Genomic DNA, 22,841 nt, shown 5'->3' with positions numbered 1-22,841 from the left:
TTGCACTTATAAAATATGCATAGAAAGGACAGTAACCAATACCTGGTTCATTTTCCAAATATCTGACAATAAGTTCTTTTGATTCTCTAAGAGAAAGAGACAAACACAGAGACAGAGAAACATAAAGGTCTAAGATGAACCGCATTGCAAATGTTAGCCAAGATTTAGAAAATAACACTTACCAGAATCAACAGCTTTGATTTCCCTCGTACTAGCATCAGCTGACATCAAAAGTTTAATAAAGAACTGAGCAAACCTGAGCAGCAAACACAGACATATACAAGTGACATATACCCAATTCAAAATTTCAATATTTGCTAAGTTAATCCGTATATAAACAAAATCCTTCTATTGTAAGTGACATATACCCAAAACAGAGCAATGTGCACATGTAGTACGAGTTCATTATCTTCAATTTCACATTAGAAGCTACGAGCATTCGTTGAACAGCTTTCAATTATACAAAAAATATCACCCTATTGGCTCGTCATCTTCTTCGACGCCACCCAGCTCCATGACAAGACAGAGCTCCATCTCAAGACCCTCCACAGCGAGTTCGCCCTCCTTGCCAACTCCTTCATAACCAACAACCAGGACCCCGAGTCGCCTTCCCATGCCAAGCTCTTCTTCTGCGACCTCAAATTCAAAGAGTCACAGTCTAGCTTTGGCCTCTTCGGCGTCAATGCCCTCCCTCACATCCTCCTCATCGCTCCGCACCAAAACCCCAAAGAATCCCATCAGATGGACCAGTGAGACTTCTCCAGACTCGTCGAATCGATGTCCGAGTTCATCGAATCGAAGACCAAGTTTGTCTTCGGTCCGATCCACTGGCCACCCATGTTTTCCAACAAGCAATTGATAGTCATCGTCCTTGCCATTTTGATTTGGTACTTATCAAAAAAAAAATTATACAAAAAATATCTGTGGGTATTTATTTAAAGAACAAGGCCATGGAAAAAACTTACAGAGCCACATTGCAAATTTGCAGTAAAGCAAGTAGCACCGAAACTAATAGTAAAATAACTCGAGGACCTCAAGGGAGTTCTTGAGGACGGGCCTTCTGTACTCCCTCTTGTCAGTCCTCGCCTTGAATATCTCCACCAGCTCTTCGTTTGCAACCGCCATGACTGAATTCCATGTTTTGGTGAATCCCTTCCTTTCGGCATCTCTGGTACTATTGAGAAGATGGCGCCGAAAACCCAAACCAATGAAACCTAAACTAGAAATAGGCGCCAAAATCCAGAGGACTCAAAGAACTCGAGAAAAATCAGCACCAAAAATCACAAGAGACATGCAGATGGTGCCGAAAATTCACAAAGAACTCCAACCAAGAACCAACGACTGCGCTAAAGACTGCAAGAACCTAGACCAGACCAGACCAGAATCTAAAAGGGATTTCAAGAAGAAAGAAAGGGAGAGGAGAGGAAAAAAGAAAGGGAGAGGAATTGAAAAGAGAATTGGGGATTTCGGGGTAGAGGAAGAAAGCAGAATAGAGAGGGAAGAAAGAACTTTGCGTGCAAAAGATTATTTTCGTAATAAAATAACGCGATAGATGTTGAATAGTAGTTCATCAAGTTTGGTGATAAAAGGGACTCCATTGTAGTTGAAAGTTTCACATTTACATAAAAGGTGAATTCAATGCAGTGTGTTTTGAGCGAGATTCATCAAATTTTAAACATTGGACTTGAGTCCAATGCCAGTGCTCTAAATAGCAAGCTCATGTTATGCTTTCTCAATAAATATTTTCGGGGCTGAAAATTCTTGCGACTCTAGGTTTTTAATAGATTTTCTGAATGTGTTTCGGATTTTTTTACGTGGTCTACCGTTCATCACTAGGGCCTGTAGGGATCAAGTTCGGGGGACCTTTTTCTTTTTCGTGGGATATATGTATAAAATACATATCAAAATATTTATTGAACATTTAATACTATTCAAGAAATTCATGCTATCGTTTTTATTTTGTCTAAAATTATAAAGACAGGTTTGGATAACAAAGTCCTCCCAAGTCATCCTATCTAGGGGTGTAAAAAAAAAAAACTAATAAACCAGTTGAACCAGACCGGACTTGACCGAACCCAGGTCCAGTTTGTAAGTAGTCCGGTGTGGTATCAGTTCTTAAGAATAGAAACCGGTCCTAAACCAGTACGGTATTGATTTTCATATTTTGAAAATCGGTTTAAACCAAACTGGGCCGCCGGTATATATTTATACTTTTTTTTTATTATATATCATTTTTGTATTATATTATATATAAATATATATATATATTATATGCTAAATTACTAATTAATATAACATAGGATTCTAATCTTATTATTCAAGTATATTATTCTTATAAAATAAAATTAAAATAACATGTTATATAACATAAAATTAATCTTATAATTTTTAATATAACATTTGATATAACATATAAATTTTAATCTTGAACATAAGCATTAATATTAAGTTATTAATATAAATTTACTTTTGATATATATATAATGTATTTATACTATAATATAAATAGACTAATAGTTTAGTGTATGTGAATATCATATTATTACTAACATAGATAATCCGTAAAATCGAAAAAACTAGACTTAACTGAAATCGAAAAAAACTGGTTTTGACTTTTAATAGTGAATCGGTCTGGTATCGGTTCTTAAATTTTCAAAATCCGTATATACAATTTGGTTATAAAAAATATACAAAATCAGACCGTACCGGACCGATTACACTCTTAATCTCATTTCATCTCATCTTAATGTCATATAAATTGCCTTAAGCACTACAAGAATATAGGGACTTTGCTAGGGGTGTAACCGGTCCGGTTTTGGACAAAATCTAGAACCGAACCGGTATGTACCGGTTTTTTATTTTTCAAAACCGATTACGCCCCGGCTACCCTCCTAAACCGGTACATCCGGTTTTACCGGTTTCCGGTCCGGTCCGGTCCTGTTTTTCGATTTTTTTAAAATGTAAAAAATATATAATAAATTATTACTTCTTATAATAAAATGTTATTAATAATTTAATATACATATATATTACGTTTAAAGCATATGATCAATTAAATTTTCATCTTTAAGATTAAACTTTTATTTTATAAATTATAATAAAATTATCTTATATATAATTATATTAATAACATATGATCAAAAAAATTACAAATGTTCATATTTAAGATTAAAATTTTATGTTATAATTTATAAATTATAATATAAAATTATTTCATATATGATATATAATTATATATTATATATAAAAATTTAATATGTAATTATATATTATATATAAAACTTATATATATAAATATTTTGTATAATATATAAAATTAATTTTTATATATGTATTTTTTTCAACCGGTCCGGTTCCGAAAACTACGGAACCGAAACCGAAACCGGACCGGTTCTGACCGATTTTTTTAATATAGGAAGTTTCCGGAATCGAAACCAAAACCGGACCGGTTCTGGCCGATTTTCTTAATATAGGAACCGGTTCCGGACCGGACTGGTTCAAAATCGGAGCAACCGGTCCAGTCCGGTTCGGTTCGATTTTCCGATTTTTCGATTTAAATTTACGCCCCTAGACTTTGCGACCAATTCATTTCCATCCCCACAGAAATTGACACTAAACTCATTTTTTACGTCCAAAGTACACTCAGTCGCAAGTTTCCGTTGTTAAAGGTGAGATTCAGAAAAATGAACAGTTGTTTTTCTTTTGCGTCCACGATTTGGTCATTTTGCGTATTTTTGCCTCGCCACAGAAAATTTGCCTCATATCTTACCTTAAGCGGCGATTCGAATCCATCCCAACATTATAACTGTACAATTGCGACGATACTTATTGTTTTTGCGATTGCGCCGCAATAGGAGAACCTTGTACAAATCCCGCTGTCAGCTTGTGAATACTTTCCTCCAAATTCAAACGTAGCCCTAATTTTGCTGAAGGGGTTTTGATTGTCTTCGATGCTCTTTCCCAATTTCCTCATATGATTCCGGTTGGTGAATTCACTCCTTCCACGATTGGTGTTTTGAGAAGAAACTCCACAGGGATGGTATGTTCTCAATAATTTGGAAGATTGATTATCTTGAACTTGGAGAATCAGCACAGGTAGGCCCATGCAACTTCTGTTCTCTCCTTTTCTAGAAGTGATTAATACTACTTATTCTTGATTCCACAATTCGACATGTTTGATTTTCGTCATCCATTGCAACTTTCGTTTGGTTTTGTGATGGTAATTGATTTCTCTGCTTATTGTGCACTCCTATATTAATCGATGCGATGCTTTTCTCATTCCTTGTTCATCATAAGTATTTTTGCTTCTGTCGGTCTTGCATGTATTATGCAGTTTTTGGACTTCTTTTTCCTTGTTTTGATTACTTTGCAAACTGCTCTTTTAAGTGATTGTGCTTGTTTGGGAGGAAAATGAACACAAATGACTAGTTCTATAGAGCGTCTTGAAGTCGGTTCAACTCTTCACATTATTATTCCTTATTTTTTTTTTCTTTTATGCAAACTTTTCGTTTTTAATGACATTTTAACATTTTACCCTTTATTTGTTATGGCCATTATGGATTTAGTTTCTGGGTTGGCAATAGTTGGAGTAGGATGAGGTAGTACTAACATAAGATTCTGGTTTACATTCAACCCAATGTCCAATTGGATATTTTGTAATTAACTGGAGCTACATCTTAGATTGATCATCACCACACTATTGTGAGAATGCATATCTATTTTTTTTTGGCTGTCCATCACAATTACAATGTTGAGTATATTGGTTTTTTGTAAATTTTGGAGTTTGGAATATAGTTTTTCTCTTTTTGGCTAAACAAAATTACACTACACTATAAGTATCTTTATTTTTTATTTTCGAAGAATAGGCATTCTCATTGTAGTGAATTGTTATGCATTGGAGAATGATTATTTCTCATCACAAAATCTAACCAAATCCTATTTCGGCTATGTTGGGTTACTAAGGCACTACTAGCCACGTTTAGCTATCCTTTGAAATGGTTACCTTCCCCTTCCAAATTAAAATTTTTTTTATTTATATCAAACTATACCTCATTCCATGATTGGAAATGCACTAATTCTCAAATTTTCATCGACAAATTAAGGTAGGAGTTTTTCTGGATTCTCAAATTCTTGCAAATAATATAGTCCATCTAACCCAAAGCAAGCACAAAATCCCAATTCTGGGAGAAAAAAGACAGAGAACTATAAGAATAGGACTACCAACAAGGCAACAACTCAAAATCCAGAAGAAGAGAAACAAAGATATTTGCAGATTTATTGGAATGAAGTAGTTTCCATGTTTCTTTATATTAATTTTTCTCTCCAAATTAATAACTCCACTACCCAGGTCCCAATGTGAAAGGTTTGCCGGCAGCCTACCATATCTTTGTTATTTGCCACTTTATTTAGAGAGTAATCAAGAGATTTTTCAGTAGCTCTAGAAGCATAACCAACAAGAATCCATAACCCTAAATACTACAATGACGGTGCTGAATTAAAGATCCGGCATCAGATTTTCTGAAAGGCAATCCTTCTAGCAGCAATAAGAAACTATTGCTGACTACTTTGGGGTAAGGTATGTATAGCCAGAATTTGAGCCAACCATGTTCCTTCTCTTTCTAACCTTTGGCTTCTGATGTATATCTCTTGGTGTGACTAGTTATTATAGCTTTTATTTATAATAACAAGTGCTTTATCTTATTTTTTATTTTGTTTTCTTTCCTTTTTTTGCATGCCAGACTCATCAAGTTATGATTTCCTTTGTAAATAATTTAGTACAGAAGTTGTGAATTTGTGGGTATAGTTTAGAGATGAAACTATCCCAATTCATGCCGTGAAAGTTGCTACTTATTGGATTTTCGCATTTATTTTCTAATAAGTAGATACAAATGTTGAAACTCTATTTTTACTGTTTGAAAACTATTTATTTTTCACTTGGCTATTGCTGTTATGCTGGTTTGTAACTGATTTTCCTAGCATCCAACTATTTTTTTCTGTCTAAAAGAGCTAGACTGTTGAGATCATTTTTAACTTAAAATTCTATCTCTTATGCATACCTTATCTTGTGAAAATCTTTTTTCATGTTTGATCCCTCACAATCTTCTAGAAATAATGGATGAAATTATATAATGCTCTCTCATGTGCTCATCTTTTTCGATTAACAGTCATACTCGCATACAAGTGTCATTCCTTAAGACTGTAGAGAGAAATGAAACAATATTTTTTGGAACTCATAAAGCCTCTAATCAGATTTTTGTAAGTAAGCTTTTTAAAAGTATGCGCTGCGGGAAGCCCATGGCCACAATACTTGTGTGTTGGAGTATTATATTGGCCTCTCCCATGTAAAATCCAATTGTACATTAGTAGTAGAGTATATATTCCACTGCCACTGATCAGGGATAACTCAAACAATTAGATAGGATTTTTAGTCATGAGCTTACCATGGGAATCTTTCCAGAATTGTTCCACATGTGATTTTGATGATCAAAGCATGACTTGAGGTTCATGAATTTTTCATGATCAATTTGACTCAATGTAAAAATAAAAATGACAAATTAATTTTTATTTAAGCTCATTTTTGGAATGTGAAATCTTCATAAAGCAGCAAATTATTTCAAAAATACGTTTCTTTCTCGAGCATAAATCCAATGCTCTTTAATATCATTTAAGGCCAACAATTTGCAGCGAGATTGTACAAAATTTTTTGCGTCCATCAATTTGCGAAAGGTCCAGGTTATTTGTGTCATTTGTGATGATTGCTAATACTGCATCTCTCTTGCATCGCTGATAAAAACTATTTGCGACGCTTTTTAGACTTTTTGCAGCAATTTTTAGTGATGCAAAACGCTATTTTTCTTGGAACAAAACTTTAATTTCATAATATATAATAATCAGGCCATAAAGGGAAAGAAACGAAGGTTGTTGGCCTTATAATTTCAACATCTAGAAAGTCTCCTCTCCTCCATTGCCAGTCATCATATGGCAATCTGAAATAAAAAATGAAACAAACCTAATAGTCTATACTTCTTGATTGAATTAATGTAACTCTGCATGTGTACATTCAAATACTTCTAGCGGTCAAGATTTGTGTTCTACATATCAAGTATTTTTTTCTTTTTTGATAAGAAATGTCTCTCATTTATATTGCATCAAGGATCACAAGAGATCTTATCAACCCAAATAACATGGGCAATAGACTGAGGTACAGAATCCCCCCACACAATCAAATCATCCACATTCCATGCCATTCTAGCTAACTTATGAGCAACACAGTTACCTAAACGATTAACATGTTGACATAAACAAACATAAAAAAGAGACATCAATCTTTTAACTTCTGAGACCAAGTTTCCTAGGCGTGATGCAGTTTGTGATGACTCTTGTTGTAGATTGTCCATTAACAACTTGCAATCTGATTCCACCATCAGCTTTTTGATACTAGATTGGAGAGATAATTGAAGGCCCCTTAGTACTGCCACTAACTTGACAGTTTCTGGTTCTTCAATATGGAGTTCTACCTTGCTAGCTGCAAAGATATCATCCCCTCTTTCATCTCAAAGCACTGCTCGAATCCCTGCTTTATTTTGATCAAAGAACAAAGCCCCATCAATATTAAGTTTCAGAAAACCCGCTGGAGGAGGACCCTAGAGGCAATTATATTTGGTCTGGTTTGTACTTTTTTGTTGAGAGAGAGAAGCATAACTACTCTGAACTGAGAAGGCATGATCAACAACTTGTTTAGTAGAAAAAATGACAGCATCATGTAACTTTTTATTTCTCCTGAACCAAAAACGCCATGCTATTAGGAAAAAATTCTGCAGTTCCTCTGTTGTACGAGTATTATGCACATGTTGGATTAGGTCAATGAAATAGAGAGGTTTTGGGATATCAAGTAGACTAGGCAAATGACCTTTCCAAAAATCAACCAACTGAGAACGAAAAACAATAGCATTGCCCAAGTCTTCATCCTGCTCAGAACACATACTGCATTTGGGATCAAAGTCAACCTGTCTCTTAAGCAAGTTTGAGCAAGTTGGCAAACAATCTTTGCATAGTTTCCACGCAAAAATCCTAATTTTCAGTGGCACTTTCATCTTCCAAATTGCTCTCCATAGGCTGTACAGATTGCTGCTGTTAGAATTTTGCCCTTCTGAATCATTAATGCCATTTTGTAGCAGTTTGTATGCACTTCGAACACTGAACTCACCACTTCTCTCTTCAGCCCACATCCACCTATCTTCATACCCCACAGGACAGATAACTATTCTCAGAATCTTCTCTACTAGTATTGGATTGGAGAGAGCTCATACTTTTTGAGTATCCCACCATCTGATTTCCAAACTAATGAGAGAGTCCACCGTTTCTGTTATTCCTTCCTGCATCTCTACTCTTGTTTGTTCATGAAGCATGTTCCTGTAGCCTGGAATCCATGGATCATGCCAAATCTTATAGTCTTTCCATCCCCTACTCTCCTTTGGCATCCCTGCAAAAGAAGGGATCTTGTTTCCCATATCCCTCTCCAAGCATAGGAGGGGTTGTGACTAAGCTTTGATTCCAAAAAATTCATTCTAGGAAAATATCTTGCTTTAAAGACTTGATACAACAGAGAGCCAGTTTGAGTACGAAGCCTCCATCCTTGTTTTGCAATAAGAGTTGTGTTAAACAGTTTAAGATCTTTGAATCCTAGCCTTGTTGCCCTTGGAACTTAGATTTGCACATTTTCTTCCAACTAATCCACTAGATCTTTTTATTATTTTCAATTCTGCCCCACCAGAATTTAGCCATCAAACTCTCAAGATCTTTAAAGAGACAATCAGGTAATTTGAAACAACTAGCATAAGTAGGTATGGCCAGAGCCACTGCCTTGAGTAATACTTCCTTTCCTCCTTGGGAGAGTTGTTTTTCCTTCCAACATTGCATTTTCTTCCATACACTTGACTTGATTTCAGAGAAAGCAGTAGACTTCTTCCTCCATTTATGCTGAACACCATTGATAGTTTCTTCCAACTCATATCAAGTACTTGATTTTCCTCTAGATATGAATTAGTCCGCCCACATAGAATTCAAACCTTGCTAAAATACAACCCTCCAGGTTGGCTGTGTACTAAAATATTCAGTATTCACATGACTATCGGCTCAAACTCTAACATATATAGCTTTTGCTCTTCTTCATGTCCACAACAACTCACACACGTTAACCTCCTATTGATCCTTGAGTACTCTTTATCCTTTTGAAACTATTTCCATTTTCATATCCAAGATCAACATATATATGGGTGTCACCAGCATTACCCAGGAGTTTGTTTGTTCGGTGCCGCCAGCAAGGATGTTCAAGGCCTTGATCCTTGACTCCCACAATCTCGTTCCTAAGCTCATGCCTCAGGCAATCAAGAGCGTTGATATCATTCATGGCGATGACGGGGCAGGAAGCATTAAGCAAATCAATTTTGCTGAAGGTCAGCAACATTATATCGCCACCCTTAACATCATCTTGATTATGTTGGTGTTTAATGAGTGATAATATTCCTAATATGGAGCAATGACAAAAAAATTAAATGGCTGATATAACATTGTTGGGTCCAAACCCTTTTTAGGGTAGAGCAGTAGAGCTGCAGTACTGTCCCAACATATTGTATCAAAGTGTTTATTTTGATGTCTCCTTCTTACATTCCTTATTTATCTCATTATAACTTTTGCATTATTCGAGGAACCCTAGATGCTCTTGGAGTAAGGTATTGCCAACAAGGACATTCTAGTGCATTGTAGATTTGACACTATTGGAAGGACTTCAAAACTTAAACATGCTTTTGAATATTATGCAGGTACTCATTTCAAGTACATGAAGCACAAGATTGACACCCTTGACACACAGAATTTTGTGTGCAAGTATGCTTTGATTGAAGGGTCAGACAAGATCGAGTCCATTGCATATGAGGTTAAGTTTGAGACCTCTTTAGATGGAAGGTGTTCTTGCAAGATGACAAGTGAATACCACACATCTGGTGGCTTCTCCATAAGGAAGGAGAAATCAAGGGTGGCAAGGAAAGAGCAATGGCCATGTACAAGGTTGTTGAAGCGTACCTTTTGGAAAACACCACTGCCTATGCTTAAAGAGTCATTCCCTTAAGCTGTCTTCAAGCTTTTATATATGTGCTCGTGTTTTTTTTAGTTTTGTTTTGTCTTTTATTGTTTTTCCGGATTTTTTCTTCTTCTTCTTCTTTTTTAACATTTATCTTGCATCCTATATAATATGTGTGGAAAACTGTCGTCCACTTCAATAAATTCCTCATGTCAAATGCTCTCTGTTATCTCGATATGCAGCGATGTTACCACTTGAATCCAAAGTTTACTGCACGATTTCTATCAACCTGCTCACAATTTATATTCTCATGTTTTCCCCCCTAATGTCTGGTATTCACCTTAGTTAACATTCACAAAGATTAGACTTGATCTTAATTAACACCAGCAAATATAGAAATCGACTATGGGTACATTTTGAGGGGAGGGGAAAGAAATCTCAAGCGTTTATGATCAAAGACACCAGTGTCTATGTCAAATGTTTGATGAAAATGAGTCATGCAAGTTACATCTTTTCCTTTTGCATAGGGTTTTGGTATAAGTAATTAGCAACACAGCATTATTGGGCTTCACACCAGTCCAACCCGACCCCTAATAACCCTAGCTAGTTAGGGTTTCGCCATATATATATATATATATATATATATATATATATATATATATTGTACTTTGAGTTCTTCTTCTTCTTTGTAAACGTGTATAAAGCACACATTTCATGCCGTTAATATGACAATTCTTAATTTGTAAGAGATTTAAATTTTAAATTTCTCTTACAAATCAAGTTTTGTCATGTTAACAACATGGAGGAGCTGATATTGTTGAACTGTATTCGACTTTCAAGAGAATAGAATCCTCTGCAACTCCGTAGACGTAGGGATGTTGTCGAACTACGTAAATCTTGTATTTGTGTGTGATTTATTACATTTTGCGTCACTTCTTCTCTTATTGTTCCCAATGAGATTAAGGGATGGTTATTCAAATGTCGTTGTGATATAGTGGTGCTCCATTTTAATCATTTCAAGAAAATAAAATTAGGCAAGACCAGCCATTTGCAGTAAGTCATTTGAATTATAGACAAGAAATTAAAAAGAGTGCAGAGTCATGTAACTTAGAATAAACAGTTGGCTCTTTCTGCAATGAAGTAGTCCTCTGACCACGAACCATCCAAAAGGAAATTAGATGGCAAATAAACAACATATAACTTGTATGGTAGCTAAATATATCAAAACAGGGAAAGATATATATCGAAAGCAAATTATATCTGAGTTGTACTATCTGAAATTCTCTTCTACTTGAAGAAAGAAGGCAATGCGCAGATGATCGGGAGTGACATCATTTAAGGAAAATTCTAGTGCAAGACTAGGAATTTTCGATTAAAGTACCAAAAAGATGAAGACTCAGCCGAAATTTATTTGAACATGCATTTTCCATCTGAATTTAAGAATGAAAGAAGCTTTTAGCACTTCATGTACAGATAACACAGCAAACAATTGTAGTTATAGGTGACTATATCACAAAACCGAAGAATAGGTATGTGGATATAAGAGAAGAAGGCAAGCTGAGGAAGAATTCGAAAATGAGCCCTGGAGATCTGTACATGGTTCAGGAGACACAAACTCAGAGATACCCATCACATTGGAACAATACCATGAGGGAGAAAATCTTGAATTGATGGAGAATGTAATATTAGAAAGACAGATTGAAGAGAAAGGTGACTCGTGGATTCCAGAAAATCTTCCAGCAATTGTGATATTTGCACCAACCATATTCCTAAAGGTGATGCCTCTAACAACTGGAAGAGCACTAGAATCATATTTTTCATCTGGATGAGAGCCAGATTGACCTGTTACACTGATTGCCAAGTGAATATCCTCCAACTCTACACCTGAGAAAAGGATGTTCTTCATATAACCACCTCTGCCTTTTTTTGTCTTTAGTTCAACTCCAGTGAAAGAGTCTCGTAGATGCAGCTGTTCCACAAGTATGTTGGAGATGCCTCCAGACATCTCACTGCCAAAAGCAAGGCCAGAGCCCGAAGAAGACTGAAGGTGAACACCTCTGATGTGGACATTTGTGGTTGGTTGGCCATATGAGATTCCATATTCATCCCAACCACTCTTAAGCACAATTGCATCATAACCCATGCTAATGTTGCAGTTCTGTATGCAAACATACTCGGAAGAATCTGAGAATTGCAATATATACATTACATATTTTCCAGCTAAAGACCTTTCCCTCGAAACAACGTTACTTGGGAGAAAAGAAAATATGTCAAGTAGGAAGCTATCCATTTCATGATGAGGAAATCTACAATCAAGACAATAAGACAAGTAATATAGATAACTGGTCTGTAACCAAAGATGTTTTTTTTTTTGACAAACCTGGGACTATACCACAAGTGTAAGGAGATTCCGGTGGAGCATGAGCAGTTATATTTTCAACTAGCACATTGCTGCATGTTATCCACATACAAACACACATCAGTTGAGGAAATTCTGCTATACTAGAAATTTTGTAGAAATGGATCGAGAATACAAGAAATGAGATATGAGTCAAATAAGACAGTAGTTTGGCCCAGCAAGAAGTACCTGCAATACACTGGATGGATGTTCCAAGCAGGAGAATTTAAGAAAGTTAAATTTGAAATAATTACATTATCAGAGTTAATAAATTCCACCAGATGTGGTCGGCTATGATTTAGGGAATGAAAACTATACTGATTCCACCAGACAGAACCCTGGCCATCAATTGTTCCGTTATCACCTGTTCAATTATCAAAAGGCAAGCAAATTATCTTTTATATGAGGAAGGCAGAAGTAAGGTGCCTCGTTAACAGACAAACTGATAATGAGAAATCCTTGCCTGTTATCACCACATCATTTAAATTTTGCCCATTAATCAAGCTACGATATCTGCCACCTGGAAACTCGATACCTCGACCATAAGATGGGAGAGGATCTACAATATCCCAGTGAATGTAATCCTGCAAAATCTATAAAAAGTAAGAATTATGGTCACTGCACCACCAGTTCATAACCAAGTACATAATGGACGTGTCATAGGGTCCAAAGACTCTCACAACACTGCTAAGAAACGTTCTTCAATACTCTTGTTTTCGCTTTTCTTAAGAGGAAAATTCACTGAAAAATGTAAGCAGAAGTGAAATGAGAACCTGGGATCCAAGAACGGTAGCACCTCTTTCAAGGAAGAGAGTGAGATGGCTAGTAAGGTTAAAACTTCCAGTCAGCCACCTCCCTGCAGGAACATAAAGCTGCGCGCCACCCTTGTCAGCAAAGGACTTGAGATAGAAAATGGCATTTTGGAAGGCAACTGTGTTCAATGTTTTCCCGTCGCCGACTGCCCCAAATTCAAAGATGGACACACTGTGCGGTCTGGGATCCAAAGATCTCTTGTAAGTGCATTGTCCAGTATTTCCCTCACCATCATGTTCGATAGCAACGCTTAATGCCAATAGCAAAAGCAGAGCCACATGGGCTGAAAAGACGTGAAGAAAAGGTTAACGACCAGTTTTGCAAAACAGGCACTCAACCCAAAGAAATGTTCCTATATATATATATATGAGCCTTGCGGCTATATCATTAGAGAAATGTAATTGGGCATGAGCACCACGTCATTGGGGTGGACTCAGAGGACCACCACGATAGTAACCTTGGAGGCTGGAACGATAATATGCAGTATATGCATATGGAGTCAACATTCTGAAAGTTACAACATGGTGAAAGAGACACTTGCAAGTAAAATATATATGATATTATGGTGGAATAACATGCAACACCTTAGAACCTGATCTTGTGAAAAGAACTAGTCCGTATCTCACAATTTAGGCAAATCGGAATTGGTTTTGGACCAAATCTGTATAGGTGAAAACATTTCAAGAAATTCAATACAAAATGATACTACTGGTGGAAGAACTTGTGGAAGTTTTGGAAAAAAAGGTCTTAAAGGACACCGGCTTCGAGACACAAATATCTTCATCTGACATCACAAAGATCTAAGAACAGAAAGGATAGATATTAGAGTATAAAAACGAAGAATTGAATGCACAGTGAATCAAAACTAATGGCAAAAGATTCACATGAAACGCACGGTCATAGAAATACCACCCAAAAAAAAAAATCAATAGCACTTATAAAGATCACTCTTATTATCAAACACTGGCAATAGCCATATCGAATTCAACCGAACAATCACAGAAACAATAAAATAATTAAAACCCTTAATAAAATCAGCCCCACTTCGGGATTTCATACAACCAATGAAAGTAGATGAATCGAACAACATATCCCACAATGCCAACGTACTTACTAGCCTCTTCATTGGGTCTCTTCCCCTTCCCTCAACACCAACCATTGGAACACACGGCACCAAGTCACAGAAAATCAAGAACCCCAATGAGAGAAGAGCAGCGTGCACTAAAGAAGAAGGAGAGCAGCAAGAAGTAAGAAGAGAAACTCAGAAAGAAGAAGAAGAAACAGAGGAGCCTTTATGTATATAATGCCAATCGAATACGTGAAACAAAAAGACAAACAACCGGTGGGTGCGGTACAAGGAAAGCGACAGCTATAAAGAAAAGCCAGCTCTTCATTAACATTTTTACGTATCCTATAGCCATGTAAAAGCAAATTCCACGCATCTAACTTGGACAGCGTTATGCTCTTTGTTTATTGGCCCATAATATTAAAAACTTGGAAATCCTGATTTGAATAATATTTTCCATATCCTAACATATAGAAATGTATTGTAGAAGCGTAATAAAAAATAAAAAAAAATAATTATTTATTATGCTTAAATTTTGATGTCACGTAATAAAATATTAAGAGAAAAATAAATAATAAATAGAATTTTTCTCATATTTCGACAGCCGAGGCTTTTGCTGCAATTAAGGAAATAGACTGGGTGGAATCATGCGCATGTGGGTGTACACTGTACAGTTTGGGAAACACGGGACCCACGATAATGATGCGTGGAAAATGCTAGGCTGTCGTCAATTTTAGTCGCCAGATATAGAGGTAAAGTTTGGGCTCAAATGCTTAGTTTGAATATCAATCTATCTCAATTTATTATTATAATTTTTTTAAATTTTTATATAAAATATAATAAATAATTTAATTTTTTTAAAATTTAAAATAATAATAATTTTAAAATATTAATAATATTAAAAAATAATATTTTAATAATATTTTATCATCTTAATTTAATTCAATTTAACTCATTTTAACGTTTAAATACAACCTTTTGAAATACAATCTTAAAAGTCATTTGTGGTCCCACCCCACTCGTCCTTTATTAGACTCCGCTGTCTGCTTGTTTCGTACGGATCGTCTCTGATTGAATTGACGTCCGTATCCTTGACTATTCGAGCAACGGTCCCCAATTGCTGTTACGTACACGACGTCGTACTAAACATGCTTATTACTTACTACATTGCGACGTACATTTTAGGGGTTCATTTGTTGGTCTTTGTAAATAAAATATACACATACCATTTTTTATATAATTATGTTATAAATGAGGGTGATTTTTATAAAATAATTTATAAAAATAATATCACTTTACATAAATATTCTCATTTTAAAATATAATTATATAAAAAATTGTAAAAAAAAATTATACATGTATCATTATTCCTAATTATTCCTATGTAAATTGGAAGGACCCACGGGGAATTCACTCTTAACGTTACGCTCTTTGTTTTCTCATTTCCACAGGGAGAATAAGGATCTCTTTTTCATCCATGCTTCCTTTTCGTCTCTATGATAACTCTTGCTCCTCTTTTGAAGTCTTTACTTTGGCATCTGTCAATTTCCTGTTAAATGGGTTTAATGGATTCAGAAAAATTTTATACATCAGTCACTATTTATTTTCATATCCCATACTTATTATTTTTTTTTAAAGGATATTGAGATATTTTTTATAGAATGTAAGATATGAAATAGTAAATAGTGACTGATATATAAAATTTTTCATATCCAAAAGACCTGAAGCCACGCTTGGACTCCTTGAGAACCTTGGTTCAGAGGCTTACCCGAGCAAGATTCTATGGTAGGTGTTGGCCATATACTCCCATCACAAGCGTGGAGAGAATTATGGGAGACCAATAGTGAGATTAAATACATGTAGTAGGCGAAAAGAATATAATGCAGGGCCAATAATACGATCACGAGAAGTTCATGTGATCCACCACGAGAAAAGATTATTACGTTTAGATATTAAATTGAGATGAGTTAAATTGAATTGAGATGATAAAATATTATTATAATATTATTTTATAATATTATTAATTTGATAGTAAAGTCAAATTAAAGTCAAAAGTCTATCTCTAATTTACTTTCTTGCATACTGAGTATACTTTATTTAGAATCAAAATTAAAATTTTAGAGTTTTTACTCGCTGGGACCTTCCGGTGAAGCTTCATGTTCTTGTCTACAGGTACCATAATAGAATAGAAGGTTGGTCTTGGCATCGATAACTGTATCAATAGGTTTAACCACCCTCTTTAAAGAAATTGAATTCCGCAAAACTAAAAGATTAGCTTCTCTTCTCCTCTAATAGGTTATTTACCTTTGGCAGATTCTTCGTCCTTCTTTCTCTGCATCATTAACATGATATTAAGGTGTGATTTGAATAGTGAAATAAGATAAAATAATTTTAAATGAAAGTTAAAAGTTAAATAAAATAGTATTAAAAAATTATTTTTTAATATTATTCTTATTTTAAAATTTAAAAAATTTAAATTGTTTATTATATATATTTTTTAAAAATTTAGAAAAGTTGTAATAATGAGATGAGATGAGATGAGACAAGACAAAATGATATGAAACACTCTCGCTATTTAAACGAAACTTAAGTCTGTTAGCCAGACGATGGTACCCCCACAACCACTAAGCCTATCTTAATCAATACCATCTAATTATTCCAAAATAGATGAGCTTACCTTTTGAAAAATTATACTCATCATATATATATATATATATATATATATATATTTTCTTATCAAATGTGTAGTGTATGAATAATGAATATAAAAATTTAATTAATTTAGAAAAAATAAAATAAAAAATAAAATAAATATGATGTGTTTCGTGTGAGGATGATAATTAAGTAGCAAAACTCTTTGCCAATCTCTTTCCTATCAAATCCATTAATTAAACATGGACCGCCACATATCAAATCTCGACCACTCCCTATGATACAACAATCAATTTACACCAACAATACGATTTGCAACTTAAGCATGGCTATAGGCGTAACACGCTCCTTGCTCTCAACATCACTGTTGCCATCTACAATGTTCAAACTCGTTAAGACAAAGTTTGTTTTCTTTGGGCCTTCGGCTCGTATTTAAAACATCAATTAGGTGATGCAAAGCATTTTCCATATATCTTGGTATGTTGTATGCAAGCGAAACCATCTCCACCCTCTGTGATTTTGTGTTTATATAATTCACGAGTGATAATTTTTAAAGGGGAGGGAAGGGAAGGGAAAGGAATATCACGTCCATCAGATCTTGAAGCATTATTAAGTGACACTGTTGTACGTGCAAAGCAGTACGTTATTGGACTAAAGGCGTGACGTGTCGTGGGGAGACCGAACAATGCAGGGTCCCCTGTCAACCGCTGTGTACACACATCCTTGTAGGTGTTGGAATCTGCAATCAAGTGACTATTACATCTTGTCGTAGACAGATGTTGTCACACTCTGATTTGCGAGACCGAGGCCTAATTGTACGACAAAAGGACCATGAAAACATTGTAGCTTATTTTGTGAATTTCAGTTTTACTGTTTTCGTTGGACTTCTAACCTTGGGTACGAGAGTAATCATTATTTGAATTAATAATACGGATTTATATAGAATCATCTACTTTATATATGAATATATGATTCTAGAATTTATTTATTCAAAAAGTTAATGAAATTTTTTATTCTTTTCTCTTACCTTCTTTTTTATTTTTTTTATGGAGATGTTTTCTTGGAAGTAAATAATTTTTGTCTATTTTTATTTTAAGCAATTAGAGGTATATTATAAGTGGTATCCAGAGCCATCCTTTTCTTAGTATCGGCTTCATCAATATGTGAAAATGGAAAAAAATTATCTCATTCTTACTCAATATCAAAGAGCAAGTCGAACAATCACAATAATGTTTGGATGTTATTTTACAGATATTTAAAGATGTCAAGAACAATCTTGAAAATTTTCAGAACAATTTCGATGAAAATTTCTCAAATCTAGAAAACCAACTGTATTGTCTGCAAGAAGATTATAAATATACAACAACGATAGAAGAAAATGAAAGAGTCATCCCCGCTTGGCTTACTCTTTCTTATGTTTCCATAAATCTCGTTAGAAACCAAAAATCATTTCCACCATTCTCTTATCTCTCCCTCCGAATCCCATGTCCTTCCCTTCCTCTTAGAAATTGTCTATTTCCTTCATTTCTCTCCCTTTCTCTTGTGATTCGTCTCTGGACGTGAAGCTCAAATGGGATGGTGGGTGTTGTACGCAGGAGTTGAACAAGTCAACCAGCCACAAGTCGTCACTGAGCCACCAGTCTGAGTTTGCCGTGAATGTGAAGGGCAAGAGCAAAGAAACCGAGAACATGCGCCTGATGCTCCAGTTACAATTCTTCAATACGAGATTTCCTTTAGATTTACAGGCAATTGCATTATGCTTGTTTGGCATCATGGATCAGCACTCCAACCATATAGATGTCCTCTATGTCGCCATCAAATTACCTTGTTGACTCCTGAAGAAGCTTCATTAAGGCAGCGACATGACCTTGAGGCTGTTGAGATTCTAGAAAAGGTTGAAACATACAATCGGCTTTTTGGTAGGGTACCCATAGTCTTGTTCAGAGAATATGGGATCTTCTATTTCTCCTCTGAAAGTTGGTATGAGAACTACTTGATCCTCGGAGATCCCTTCCTTTTGGATTTACATGTATACTTGCTATCCTATGGTTTAATCCGTCGACTTATGTCATGTGTTTTGGATATGAGATGAAATTTTGGTGTTGGGATGAGCTTCCATTGCTCTATTTTACTAGCCAAAATGTTGTATTTGTGATTGTTGCCTACCATCCAAGTACAACATAGAAGATGATTAAACCATTGGTAGTTGAAGCTGACAAGAAACTGAGGGAGGTACTTAGATTTAGAGACGATCTTGAGCCCAATGTGTTTACTGAAATGTTTCAACCAAAAAAAATACACTCTTTTGTTATAAAAGCTTGTGGTCAGTGCTTGAGTGTTGGAGAAGGTGGGACGATGCAGTCAATGGATATAGGGAATTGAGAATTTATGCAGCTTTCACCATAATCGAGCTTGCAAGTCGGGTGTTTGATAAAATGACTGTGAGAGATAGGGGTTCTTAGAGTTCCATGATTGCAGGCTATGTTGCTTACAACTTTCTATCAGAGGCTTTGAAGGTGTTCCTATACATGAAGCAAGCAAATGATTTTGATTTGAGTGGCAGCATCTCTAAACAACTTGATAAGCGAAGGGAAATGAGAGAACTCCTTAAGGATTTTGATTCTTCATCAATTTTGAAATCGACGAGCATCAATTTGAGTGTCAATAATGGGAGTTTAGAGACTTGCCTCCTTGAGGAGAATTTTTGGGTTAAAAATAAGAGAACTCAGCTCTTTCAAGTATCAATATATTGGCCTTTTTATAAAGGAAAAGGACTTGAGAGAAATCATTGGGGGAACAAAATTTGGGATAATATTTTTCATCTCTTTGGTTTGGATTTTTATCTTAACAAAGTTATTCATAAGGATGGAGATGAGACCATTTATCTCCCAAATCCAATGACTAAAATTGGTGCACCTGTTGAACCATGCCAAACAATTTGTGGAATATGCTTAGAGGCAGCTGTTGGGCATTACTTGTTGAACTCAAGAAATGCCCTGCATTCACTTGAAGTTGCTGGAAGAACTGTTATCCCTGTTGTTGAATAATCTCATGTCACCATGACTAAAGGTACGAAACTTCGAGTCTCAGATTTTGTCCATGGTGTTGATGGATAGGGCTCCCAAAATTTGTCTCTACCAAACCTCTATCCTGTAAAAGTGACGGTGGTGGCACTAGGCCCACTTACAACTATTGCATTAGCACTCCAATAAGATCCTGCATTTTCTAAGAACATTGGGCAAATTGTTATTCTTGGTGGTGCTTTTATTGTAAATGGGCTTGTGAATTTAGTAGCAGAAACTAATGTTCTCGGTGATCCAGACTATAGCAAGTCCTACGAGGCATTCTCTAGGGACCTCAAGCTCAGTATCCATGAGGAATCTCAAAACAAAACAAAGCTTGTTGAGCTACTTTACTACCACTCTACCAAGAGTGGTGATGAGAAGACCGATTTGAAAAATTATATGACTAGGAAGAAGGAAGGCAAGAGCAACATTTATTACATTATTGTATAAAGTAAGAAGACCATGGTGAACTTCTCATTCCTGAAGGCTTATGAGCTTCTCTCAATGGTAGGTGTCATTGATAAGGATGTTGTGGTCCAGCTCAGGAAAACTGAAAGTAAGAAGCTAGTTGTGACGCCCCGACTCCCACATACGGAAATGCGAGAATCGTGATGTCGGGATGATGACAACATGGGTCCCAACGAAATGTGCTCAAGTGTGTGCAACATGCAAAAGTGCACAATAAAAGTCGCAGCGGATAAATTAAAAGTAGTCAACTAAGTACCAGAATTGTTTAATACAAATATTCAAAATAAATAGCCGTTAAAAATTTATATAGATTTCCATTAAAAAATATAAAACAAGTCCCAAAACAAATACGAGTGAATCCAATCACTCCTCGGGCGGAGCCGAATCCTCAGGCTCACCCTCCTCTTCCTCTGCATCAAAATCTACGTTACCATAAAACAGTATCGTAGGTAAGTATAAACCAAATAACCACGAAATAAAAACATATTAATCCAACCAACATGCATGCATATGAAGAAATATGCGATAGACCCAAAATATCATTTTTTCCGAAAATGGATATTTTCCAACACACGCCAAAATCTCATTTTGGTCCAAAAATAATAATCCATCATTTTTCCAGAAAATGACCCAAATCAATAAAACATCATTTTTTCAGAAAATGAATCACATAAAAATCATTTTATTCAACACGCTATTTTCCAAGAAAATAGCCCATTAATCCATTTTACCATATGCATCATGATCTCCCCTAGGGACCATCCGCAAGTCCTAGTTTCGTAGCGATGCCCAGTTCCGCGCTCAAGGCGTTCATGGGCAAGCATCCTCTAGCTCCCGCCAGTTGAGGGGCCACAGAGTCGGCACGAGACCATCCCGTTGTCGCCCAACGACAACCCAGGAGACGTCACTCACTCCCGAGTGACTAGAGGAGCTCCACCGAGATAATGTCCCATTTCGACTTGGGGTCATGATACACACGCACCAAAAATTCTTTAACACATGAAAACCCAATTTTCAATAAACACATGAACATGAATGCAATTACACGAAAACCTAGTTTTTTTTACAAACATGATCATGCGTGCAAATATGCCATGTACATGATCGACGCCATAACCAACAACCAACAACTCACAACGCAAACCAAACACACAAATAACTCCGTCCTCAATCCATCTTACCCCCGTACTCCTAGGACTCAATCCGGCATAACCAACTAGATCACAATAAATGAGTCAGTGTAAAAATATATTTAAATCACAATAGTTCTTTGGAAAAATACTTACAGTACTATATAATAATTTCTGAAGGATCACGGAGCTGCAAGAAGTGGCAACACAGCTACAGAACAGTGCAAAATGCACTGTGGCTATGAGTCTCAAAAACCCACTTTTGAATGGGGACAAACCAAGACCCGAAATTGATAGGGTATAGCTTAGGGATGTCAGTGAAGCCAATGGTGGTGACGGTTGGTCGTGGGTAGCGGCGTATAGGGCGGTCAAAGACCACAAAGCCCAAAACGGAGATGGAGATAGATGGGCTTCATCGGTGGTAGATCGTGGCTGAGGATGGGTGCATTGGGTTGCTAGGAGGTCGAGAATAAAGTGGTGAAGAGATGGTGGCCGGAGGTGGCGCAACGGCGGTGCTGGAGTGAAGAGAAGGCCGTGGGTTAGAGTTACGCGTGGGGGCTAACGGCGGTGCGAGGGAGGCTGAGATTGAAGGGGGTGGTCGTCGGCCAGTGGGGAATCTAATGGGAGGGCGGTGAGGTGCAAAGCGGCGCTGCGGCGACGGGCTGGGAGAGAAGAAGCAACGCACGAGAGAGAGAGAGGAGAGGCCTTCGCGCGCAGGGAGAGAGAAGGGAAGAAAAGAAAAGGAAGAAAAAGAAAAGAGAAGAAGAAAAGAAAAATGGAAAGAAATGAGGTCCAATCCTTACATCTTGGGTCACAAAAATGATCCAACAAAAAAGATTTTAAAATAGCAAGTCAAATAAAATAATTTAAACGTAATAATAAAATGGAAATAAAATAATTAAATCTAACAATCAATTAATTTAAAATGAAGAATAATTTAAATGCATAACAATAATTAATATTAAGAAAACATATCAAATTTAATTTTCACAAATTAAAAATCATAAAAATAAACCCACTAAAAATCCGACAATTTCAAAACAAGAGAATAAATTTTTGAATTAATAAAAATAATCTTTCAATAAAAATACATTAAAATACATGGAGTTACACTAGTCTCAACTAAAAAAGGAGGACTGAAGCATTACTGCACCTTGTGGGCAAGGTGTTT

The 22,841-nt window shown here is 35.9% G+C and overlaps 1 protein-coding gene and 1 pseudogene across 1 annotated transcript; one reads left to right on the top strand and one right to left on the bottom strand.

Annotated features, from left to right (window-relative positions):
• The first annotated feature begins 9,271 nt into the window (after positions 1–9,271).
• On the top strand, positions 9,272–10,110 carry LOC121260431 (annotated as a pseudogene).
• Positions 10,111–11,188: 1,078 nt separating this feature from the next.
• LOC121260430 (probable polygalacturonase) lies at positions 11,189–14,562 on the bottom strand. The gene is made up of 6 exons (XM_041162297.1): positions 14,400–14,562; positions 13,250–13,572; positions 12,940–13,060; positions 12,666–12,840; positions 12,459–12,529; positions 11,189–12,262 (listed from the first exon to the last, which is right to left on the bottom strand). Exons 1-6 carry the CDS (start codon positions 14,446–14,448, stop codon positions 11,589–11,591), a joined length of 1,413 nt encoding a protein of 470 aa, XP_041018231.1. The 5' UTR covers positions 14,449–14,562; the 3' UTR covers positions 11,189–11,588.
• Positions 14,563–22,841: the final 8,279 nt, after the last annotated feature.

The sequence above is a fragment of the Juglans microcarpa x Juglans regia genome, chromosome 4D (assembly GCF_004785595.1).
Source record: "Juglans microcarpa x Juglans regia isolate MS1-56 chromosome 4D, Jm3101_v1.0, whole genome shotgun sequence".
Taxonomy (NCBI): Eukaryota; Viridiplantae; Streptophyta; class Magnoliopsida; order Fagales; family Juglandaceae; genus Juglans; species Juglans microcarpa x Juglans regia.
The sequence above is the reverse complement of the archived record's forward strand: the minus strand, read 5'-3'. Positions and strand labels throughout refer to the sequence as shown.